The sequence below is a fragment of the Ceratosolen solmsi genome, unplaced genomic scaffold (genome assembly GCF_000503995.2).
Source record: "Ceratosolen solmsi marchali unplaced genomic scaffold, CerSol_1.0 scaffold10, whole genome shotgun sequence".
NCBI classification, from domain to species: domain Eukaryota; kingdom Metazoa; phylum Arthropoda; class Insecta; order Hymenoptera; family Agaonidae; genus Ceratosolen; species Ceratosolen solmsi.
This window is the reverse complement of record NW_011948412.1, coordinates 21,839,048-21,849,908: the sequence shown is the minus strand read 5'-3', so window position 1 is coordinate 21,849,908 and position 10,861 is coordinate 21,839,048. Positions and strand designations below refer to the sequence as shown.

At 24.6% G+C, this 10,861-nt stretch overlaps 1 protein-coding gene across 1 annotated transcript in view; it reads right to left on the bottom strand.

The window, feature by feature from the left end:
- Window positions 1-1,198: 1,198 nt before the first annotated feature.
- Window positions 1,199-10,861, bottom strand: part of Mitf (transcription factor Mitf) — a 123,333-nt gene continuing 113,670 nt past the window's right edge. Inside the window, exons 7-8 of the mRNA XM_011499526.1 lie at window positions 7,519-7,792; window positions 1,199-1,525 (exon numbers count right to left, since the gene is read on the bottom strand). Coding sequence (XP_011497828.1) covers window positions 1,283-1,525; window positions 7,519-7,792 — 517 coding nt within the window. The 3' untranslated portion in view covers window positions 1,199-1,282. The remainder of the gene's footprint in view (window positions 1,526-7,518; window positions 7,793-10,861) is intronic.

The following is a 10,861-nucleotide window of genomic DNA, read 5'->3' as shown; positions in this document are numbered from 1 at the left end:
GCAGTCAAAATTATGGTCATTTGAGTAAATCTAATTTTAGACTGATTTTACGTTTCCAAATAATGTACCGCACAAATCACTAACAGTTTCTTTAATAAAATAAAATATTCTTAATATTGAATAATAACGTAATTAATAAAATGTTCTATTGCTAATGCGTAAATATATATCTGTTTATGTGTGGCTATGTATTATGTGTATGTCGTAAAAATTGTTTTGCTACAGCCAAAAGATTTATTATCAACTGTTTTTGTAACTCTGACATTAGTTGAAACATGACAACGATGCTTAACGGCATTGAATCACGGATCGCACTTTAATAAGAAAAAATCATTATAGGCATACAATTCCTGATTTCCCTATTATTTATTACATACTATAAAAGCTTAAAATACATACTATACGTAATTGCGTGCATATATACACCAATTATGCATGTGTATATAGGCGCACTCGTGCATGCGTGTATTTTTTCAATGGGGAAAGGATGAGCGCGCGTTATGTAGGCGCGCGTCTACGTACATATATATAATTATTTCGATATGTACTTTTCATCGAAGCATTCGAAATATCAGTACCACTAGTTCACTAGGAGAATGTAAATTTTTCAAAAGACGCGAGCTTTGTTTCTTTTAGTACGCTAGATTGTTGTACACTACCTACCGGTAACTGTTATTGACCAATAATGCTGATGTCCATGAGGCATATGAAGAGTGAGAGAGATCGAAAGTGTCCCTGTGAAATATGTTGAGTTAAAAGGGTTCTTGGAGGCAACTTGCAATGTTGCAGGAAGCTACGAAAGTTGCATACTCTTCTGTTTTCTTTTGTTTTGTTCAATACTTTACATAATTATTGGATATTATCAACAATAGACTGACTGTGATGCCACGAAATATCTAAATACATATTTCTAACTTTGGTTTGTTTCCATTTTATATTCGAGGGTTTAATTACTGAACTTGCATTTAACTTTTTCGGTATTAAGCTGCCAGAGATGTTAGAATGCCATCCAATTACATTTCAATCCCTGTTTCCAGACTGCTTAGTACACTATTTTATCGAGCGCTCTCTGAACTTCATAAAGGTCATCCCTAGTCCTCCCGTAGGCTATTCTGAAGCCATTCCTTCTGTATCATTCAAACCCATTCGTTCTTTCATTCTCTCCCCTTCTCTCTCTCTCTCTCTCTCTCTCTCTCTCTCTCTCTCTCTCTCTCTCTCTTTCTCTCTCGCCCATGCTCGCGCATTCTCATTTTGGTAACAAATGAACCAGTGGGGCGATGGGCTACGCAACTATGTCCATATCCGAGGACGAGTTAGAGCTCGTCGGGGCGAGGCTACCGAGGGTGTCTTCATCGGGTAGGGGATGGTGGCAGGGTGGAGCCGGCGGGCTGAGGGGCGGTAGGTGAGGCGACGACAGCATAGGATCGCCGCCGTGGACGGGACCGCCCCCGTCATCCTCCATCAAATCTTCAAACTGCGACAGGCTCAAGGCCGCAGCCGTATCCTCTGCAACAATATCCGGTAGCTAGAACATTATAATCAAAGCCACATTTAATATCTGTCTTTTAGATTAATTTAAATCGATTAAAAAATTAAACAAATTAAAAAATTATATTATATTTCGTAAAAAATATTTTTGTCTTGTCCCTGCAATTACGTAAAAATATTTCATAATTTATAATATACTTTTGTGTCCGGAATATGCCATTTAATGTGTCTGTATAAATGTTTCAATTGTTCAGGAAAATATATTGTTTTATTAATTGTATATATTTCTAAAATAGAAAAACTTAACTATATTTAACTAACGATTATTATTTATTAGATATCAATTTAAATCATGAAATATGAAAATAATAGTAAAATAGAAACCACTTAAATTAATCAATTGCATACAAAAGTTTTTTCTATGTAATTTGAATTGATTTTTCAAGCTTTGTTGAATAGTATTCAATAACGTAATATAATAATGTATTATATTTACAGGTTGAATTTTTTTTTAAATTGTAAAGTTGACAGAATAAATAAAATAAATAAATAAAAAGTTTAAGCTGCTTTTAACAAAGAACGTAAATTGTCATATTGCGTTGAGTATATTTGCAGTTTTACATAATATCTTGAAGAGGAAATATGTCAATAATATTTGTGAATTACGTGAGGAACTCAAATTATGTACATTGTATAATGTATGTTGATCTGCTTATTTTGAATAAGTAAATAAATAAAATCTTAAACACATGCCTTTCATATGAAAGACGATAAAAGGAAAACGACGTCATCAAATTTAACCGTTTCTATGTCCTCGAATCAAAGCCATCACTGGTAATCTTTACACATGATTTTATCACAGCGGAAGACTACGCGTTTTTCCAACATAGTAGGTAATTCCTCTCCCCAATACCAACATTTTTATCCCAGCCGTAAAAATTGCACGCTCTGTTGCTTATGTCTCAGACCAATTAAGATTGAAATCGTTTATTGCGATTAATGAAAGTTTGAAATGAAATATCATTATTAAAAATACATATAATGAAAAATTTCTAGTATATAAATCATCTAATATATTCTATCTCATAGAGTTATTTGATATGTTGAATAAAAATATATTATTTTGTATCAGTGGTGCAGTTTAAATTTTTTTAATCACAGTAGTATATCCTGAATTTGAGTGAGCATTGAAATTTATATTGGAGAATACTGCATATCCGGATCAAATAAGATACAATGTTCTTATATAGCAATGTAGTTGAAAATTATAATGTTTCCGATAATTAAATTAATCTATAAGGAACGGAAATTTTATCGAAGAAGATAATAAATTTGCAAAATATTCTTTGCAACTAAGAAGACAAATTATCATTAAATTGCGTATATATATATTATTTAATCTTATTCAAAGTAACTTCTTCGTTTAGAAAATATTAAAATTATCTATCATTTTAAGTATAATGTAACTAGAAATTAGAAATAAAGTGTATTTTATGTACATTTATAATTTTGATATTTCATTTGATATTATAATATTATTTGGTATAGAGTAATAGTAAAATTATATAAATTTATGTGTGTATTGTCTCTTAATATATGTACTATATAGTATTTATAAATTAATATACATCCATTATTATTAAATTATTATAATCTATTCTAATCAATGTTATACTTTTATTGTGAAGAAATAAAAAATGGAACTTTGTATTTTCCTCTTATGCTGTTGTATTTATTTATAGCTATTGCTTTCTGATCACAACTACAAGGTGTACAATGTATTATTTTTAAAATTTTTAAGATTTAAACAAATTTATAATACATATATTTGTATTTACATCTTTTGATTATAAATACTTAAATAATATAGATCAGATCCAGATTACTCAGAATATTATTAAAATAGTATCTTCTTCTAGCGATATTAATTTTTCAATTAATAGTATATTTGAAGATTTACAAAAATGTTTAATACTAAATATAAAGAAACTTTATTTCAGTGAAAATCTATTTTATATTGATAAAACGAACTCTTTCTCTCTCCCTATATGATTTTTTTTTATTTGGAATTTTGCAAATTTTCAAGCGAAATTTGGTATTCCCATTTTCACAGTTCTTCCAAACTAATTGAATTAATCTATTATTAAATTCGAATTATTTAATATTTAGTCTTAAATATGTAGAAATTAATATAATGGAATTAATACAAAAAAAACAAATAAAATATAATAGAATAATACTAACTAAAATAAGCCATATAATAATTTGATATTTGTTTAAGTATATATATAAAATTAAAAATGTATATAATGACAACTTCAATTGGAATGTTTATACTTAATATATTGTAAAAAGTTCGCATGTATAATTTGCATATGATTTTATATTTTTTTCTCACTCTACTGCATTTTTATATTTTATTGAATAAAGAAAAAATGTATATATCATAATTTGAACAAAAATCCAAAATGTTAATTCTAAGCAAGAGATCGTCTATTTTTGTAATATAAATAATGTTTTTCCAATTGTTCTGATGGCATTGCTTTAATTAGTCTTATCTGTTATATTAGGTAAGGTCATTATATAACATAGAGGAAGCATTTTTTTACCCATTTTTAGACTGCAATTTTTTCTTTATATTTTTATTTTATTCTAACAAAAATGAAAACGGTTTAAAATTAAATATAATTTTTATTTAATTTTTATCTAAACATTTAATTGCTCTCAATATCAATTTATTTAAGCTATTCGATACGATTTATAAGTATAGTGTTGTTAATAACACTTTATTTTTCATTTAAATATTTATCAATAATTTTTATAACTGCAATAATAATATAATTACTGCATAAAACTAGTATTGTATATGCTTGTATGAAGATCGACTAAAACTAATTAATTTAATAGTGAAACTAAATATAAATTAAGAAGTCAAATAATTCAAAATTCCAATATTTTCTATAGTAAATATAAAGTAATTGTTTCTGGATTTATAAAGAATTTAGAAACATCGGAATTCTACTAAATTAATATAAGAAATAGCATAAAAATAGTTTATTTTAATGCATTATCAATTTTTTATATAAATTAAATACTATGAATTTTTGCTGCATATAAATATATTTTGATTATGCAGTTAAAATGCTCGTATATTTTTAAATTCTATGTTATTATGTTATTTATTTTATTTTATTTTTGGAAAATAAAAATTCATTCATAAAATCTAGACCGAAAATGTTTCGTGGTCAATTAATTTTAATTTATCAATTGTATTATATTAAATTCGTTATATTATATAAAACAGATTGCATGCAATTATAATTTAAAAATGTCCATTGAAACTAAAAAATTCAAATTAATGAATATGATTTCAAATATTGTAATTATTTACCAATGAAGTCTTCAATAGTACCATTCAATATTTTTTTACTTTTTGTCTTAAAAAGTAATTACTATATTGAAAATTAATATTCTTTATTTACGATCTATGTATAAATTAAAAATTATTAGTGATATTTTAATTTTCTGGAATTCTTGAACTTTATAATTTAAGCACAACTTAGAAATCTTCTTCTTCTAAGTTATAAATCAGTATTGAATATGATTTTCTAACTTGTTCGTCTATCATATGATCTTAAATCTATTAAATATTAAACAAGACAAAATGAAAATAATTTTAATCAAATCAGTCTCATTAATGTCTTACAATTGCATGAAATTTATACAATAATAAAGTACTACAGTTTTTTAGTATAACAAAGTAATAAAGAACACCAATATGTATATTAATAAATAAAATAATGAATCGTTAAATACATTTACCGAAAAGTTTATAAACTAAAAAAAATATAACTATTGAGATTCAAAAATAATTTGAGAATTCCTAATATTTTAAAATAATTTTTGAATTTGTACTAATTTCAAACATATTTTTAAATAAAGAAAAATATTGATCTACTCTGACGTAAGTGAATTATTGAAAGAACTGATAAAAACGTTGAATAAAACGGTAATACTTCGTGTATTAACTAGGATTTATTATTTTCATAACAATGAATATAAAAGCTTATCTGAATTCATTGATATTTTAAATAATTATTTGCAATATATTTTGCTTCTTTTATTGGTAAGATAAAGCATGCCACAGACTATAAAATTTAACTGTACTTCTTTGGAGCGATGGAAGATGGACGAAAAGATAGGAAACACGACAGTCGTAGCTTGAGTCACGACGCAATAATTTAGTTCATGTAAGTAAAGTAAACTGACATTTTTTCTTTTTTTTTCTTTAAGTACTAGTATGAAGCCAGGTGAAAAATAACAAATACATTGTAATGGTTGAAAGTTTCTTAATATTACATTATTAAACGTAGTTGAACGTGATTTCTTATCTTTAAGTTTTTTGTATGGAAATTATCAATTATTTTTGTATTTAATAATGAAAACAAAAAACAGGTTCTGCATTATGAACTATAATACTAATATTTATAACAAAAGTTTATATTCTTAATTCGAAAATTCTATTTATAAATGTAATGATTCCTTCAGAATATAATAGCATTTTCAAGACTCTAAAAATTCTTTAACTATTCATCTTTATATTAATTTAGTTAATTTTTTTATATTTAAACGAATCGCAAATAACAAAATTGCATAAAATACTATTAAATCTATATTTAATCTAAGCTTCACACATATAAAAATTTGAGAATTAAAGTAATTTAGAGTTAGAATACTTTAATTTCTAGAAGTATTACATTTGTAATATATTCAGTTTTTCATTGTTACATAAACACTTGACTATTCTTTTATCGAGAGTTTTAAACGATGCTTCCGTACGTTTCCTGTTTTTCATTTAAACTTCAACGATGAAATCATATATGTTCTTTATATTGGCAAGATTTAAGGTCAAGTGTGTTTGACGACAAATTTATCTGTATTAAAAAAAATCGCATTTTAGATGTTGTATATAAATACAACTTGATAATTGTATTATTTGCAATTTACTAATCAATATATTAATGTTTCGTTGCGAACATCTAGCATAGTAAATATATTTTTCGAATATAGAAATCATTATAGTTAATAGTCGAATTCATAATTAGTAATTTAATCGACTACTATTCTATATTCATTAATATTATTATAAATCTTTCTTAATTAAAAAAAAAATTAGATATGAATTTAAATGTATGATTTTTTATGAAAAATGAAAAATTTTTGTATGCGTATTTTAATATCGTCATATTTTATTGAGAAGTTTCGTGGTAGTTAATATAGCATATAATTGCGTTGAGTTTTTTGCATTTTTTATTATCAATGTTATAAATTTTCAGTATACATAACTAGTTATTTAATCATGCACACACCGTCGGATATAAAAATATTCAAAATTATTATTGTACTCATGTCATTATCTGTATTATTTTTAATTTAATTTGATTAATTAGTTTTCTTTAGAAATAAAGATATATATAAAGAGAATAAAACAAAATTATTCCATATTAAAATATGTAGAAAAATCCTAATAATCATTAAAAGTTATATATGTTATAACTAGGTAAAAGAAAAATAAATATATAATCTACGGAACTAGAATACTGCAGTTGTCGCAAAAATCTTAAAATTTATTCAAGTGACTTTTGAATCGCAGCAAATGAACTAAAATATCATCGCATAAGTTCATTATACATTTACTTGTTACCATTTACTCATTAACTACTATTATTGCATAGAGAAAAACATAAATTGTATTCCACTAAAACTAATGACTATTTTTTGTTTAGCGTTCTAAGGAATATCTAATATATAATAATTAAAATTATAATTATGTGATATTTTATTCTAATTAATAGACAATTTTTACCAAAATAAGCTTTTGTAACTTTCGAAAAGAGTACTGTACTGCTTATTATGTAACACATTTTTTCCTTACTTTATTTTACACATAATTATAATTATTTTGAGTTTTTTACCTAGTTAATGTAACAACTAGAATAATTTAAAGTGCATATAGAGCTCTGATTCTACCTTTCTGTGCCTACTCTTGGCGTAGGAGTTGAGTAAACTGGCCGAGGACGAGGTCCAGTTAAAGTCCGTAATAGGAAGCCCGTGGGCCTTCGCCTGGAGCTCGAGCTCCTGAACGCGCAGTAGTAGACGACAATTCTGATGCTCGAGCTGCTTGTGCCTCAACTCGCTTTGCTTCATGCGTGTCAGCTCGTTCTTCAATAGTTTTATATACTCCACTGATGACTTCAGTATTGTACCCTTATTTGGCCGCACGTCCCTTACAATCTCGTAGTAGCTGTAAAGACGATATAAGTTTAAGATTTGGATTTTTCTTATGTTAGCCTGTGATAATTAATCATTTTTAGATAGTTTTTCTACCTTATTCAATATCTATATAAGTGAATAATAAGTAATTGACATTTATTTAAAGATTTATTTTTATGATCATAACATATCGGATGTATATATATATATATATATATATATAAGTACGTCAGCAAAGGCTATTTAAATATTCGCAAAAATATATTTTAACCTTTATAAGGAAATGTTTATGTATCTGCTTAGTATTGATATTTCAAATGTTATTAACTCACTAATGATTAAGCCATAAGCCATAATATATTAGTTACTGATTATATCAAATAATATAGAATATAATACACAGGTAGCAAAGATATTAGATATAATTTTGAATTTTTTTATACAATTTTGTTTATATATAGTAAGTGTCAGAATATTAAAACGCTCTAAATGGAAAAAGTTTCTTATCTTACATTTACTATTATAGTATTTAATGAGCGTTTGGAAATAAAAGAGTTTTCTATATAAAATTTACATCAACGACAAACACCTCATGTAAATATAAGCTAACAAAACTGTACATATTTATGTCCCCATTGACGTACACTTTTAGAAGGATTGAGAAATATGAGCAATAGAATATATTAAGAGAGTCGGACTAATGTATGTGTGCAAATGTGCATAGGCTCTTACAAGTATATGTATGTACAAAGGCATTTAAATAACAAAGATATTATACAATTAAATACACATTATTTTAAAACGTTTATATGGAGAAATGATTTATATGTTTATATGAAAAAATGATCATATATGTAAATAGAAAAATTAAGCCCGGGTGCTTATCCCCATCATTTAATTAATATTTCATTTTTTAAATGAGAAAGAAAAATATTTTATAATAATATAATTATTAATCGTAATACTCGTAATTTCTAAGTTACGAGCTTTAATAACAATGAAAGTCTAATGAAATAATAACTGCCAAATTCAAAAATTCGACATTAGATGATACGACAAGTTTAATTTGTAGGATTTGAAAAAAGAAAAGTATTTCATAAATATATACTGACAATAATGATGTCATTAACAAAAAATCAATGATCATTTCAAGAAATAACTTGGGGCCTGACATGATATTCGTTGTTACTACTTATTATTCCATCTTTATATTATGCCATCATTAATTCTTTTCAACATAATAACTATTATTCCAAAGTAAAAGAAATAATTAATAAAGCATTTCATAACGGATTTGAAAACTGCTGTCACATTAAATTAATTATTTTCCATCTTAAAATTTGAGAAATTTCAATATCGTTTTCTTATATAATATGATACAAAAATCTAGTATTTCATCATGTTATGATGAGTCTACTAACACACCACGCTCACATTGTTATATTGACGTATTTCCAAACTATCAAATAAATCGTGAAGAATTTATATAATTAATCCATTCGAATAGTGAAGATTTAATTTTGAAATAAATTTTTTCTTGATTTTTTTTCTTTAAATGTTAAATTAACTTAAATGTTAAATATTGTTAGCTACTATTTATAATATGTTACAATTAATGTACATGTACAATTAGTACATAAAATTAGTGTATTATATGTTACAATAAGTGCAATAAGTTAACTATTGTTTTCTCTTCCTCGTATAACTAAATTTCGAAATAATTACTAATTATTTATGAATTACTAATCCATATTATATTACTAATTATGGTTTTTTTTAATAATATAATATAATTATATTTTATTATCTATTTCTTCTAATAAATAATTATTTTATACCTATCGCCGTATTATGTTTTAATATTTTGTAAAAATACTTTTATAATGTGTATATGCAATTTTAAATATATAAAACTAAAATCACTGATCTATTTATGATCCGACATCTATACTTTCATAGTCATTAAATTTAATTAAAGAATAGCAAATATTCAAATTTCATGAAAAAAATTCATATTTATGTTAAGTATGAGTTATATTGGTTACATTCTTAATAAAATATATTAATAAAAATTCGATAATTTCGATATATTCTATAAATTACGAATAACAAGTATACAGGTATGTATATCGCTTTATACACTTGTCGAACAAAAACACTCCTGAATTTCGTTTTCTTTATTATCGACTGTACTTTAAAAAATTTCAATCTTCTACAATAGTTAACAAACTGATTAAATTATTGTACTATTTATTAATTTCATACCTTATTTATATTTTTTTAAGTTTTTATTTGAGATACAGTTAAAAAGAAAATTTTTGTGTAATCGGTACAAAAGCGACATTTCATTCATTTTTAAATTTTATATTACCTTTTTATTATAATATTTATATTATATGTTATATCAATTACTGAACTATTATTTTTAAAAATCGCACATTTCATAAAAATGAAATAAGCATAATAATATTTAAGATAAAGATTGATGATTTCGACTATCAATATTAATTAATTGATTCAGTAAATTTTAAGTTTTTAAGTTAAAATATAGCACATATGTATTGAATAGAAGTAAATCTTATGTTAAGAAACGACTGTAAATTATGAAAAAAATTGTTTATCACTTTAAAACCAATTTAAATCGGAATTAATATTTGACTTAATTTAATAGATGTGGAAGATATATGAAATAATTTAAATATAAATTCTAGTAAATATAATTATTATAAATCTAAATATATAATTTTTGTATTATTGTAAACTGGAAATAATTAATTATTTTAAGAAAATAGATATCATGATTTTTATATAAAATTTTTTATAAATTGATTATAAATAGATTTTTCTTGACCTTCTAATCTTAGGTGATATTTTATTAATATCAGTAATACATAGTTTTTCATAATAATTGAAAGACTATGATTTATAAATATCGAATCATGAATAATAGTGTTTATGAGATTCACGATTGAAACGTTAAATTCGAGTATGTGAAGAGAAAAGAAATAAAGCTAAGTCTCATTATTGGCCGTCGTCACAAAAAGAATATTTATCAGTTTCATCCAAAGCCTTTGTGATCTATATTATTTATGCTAAGAGT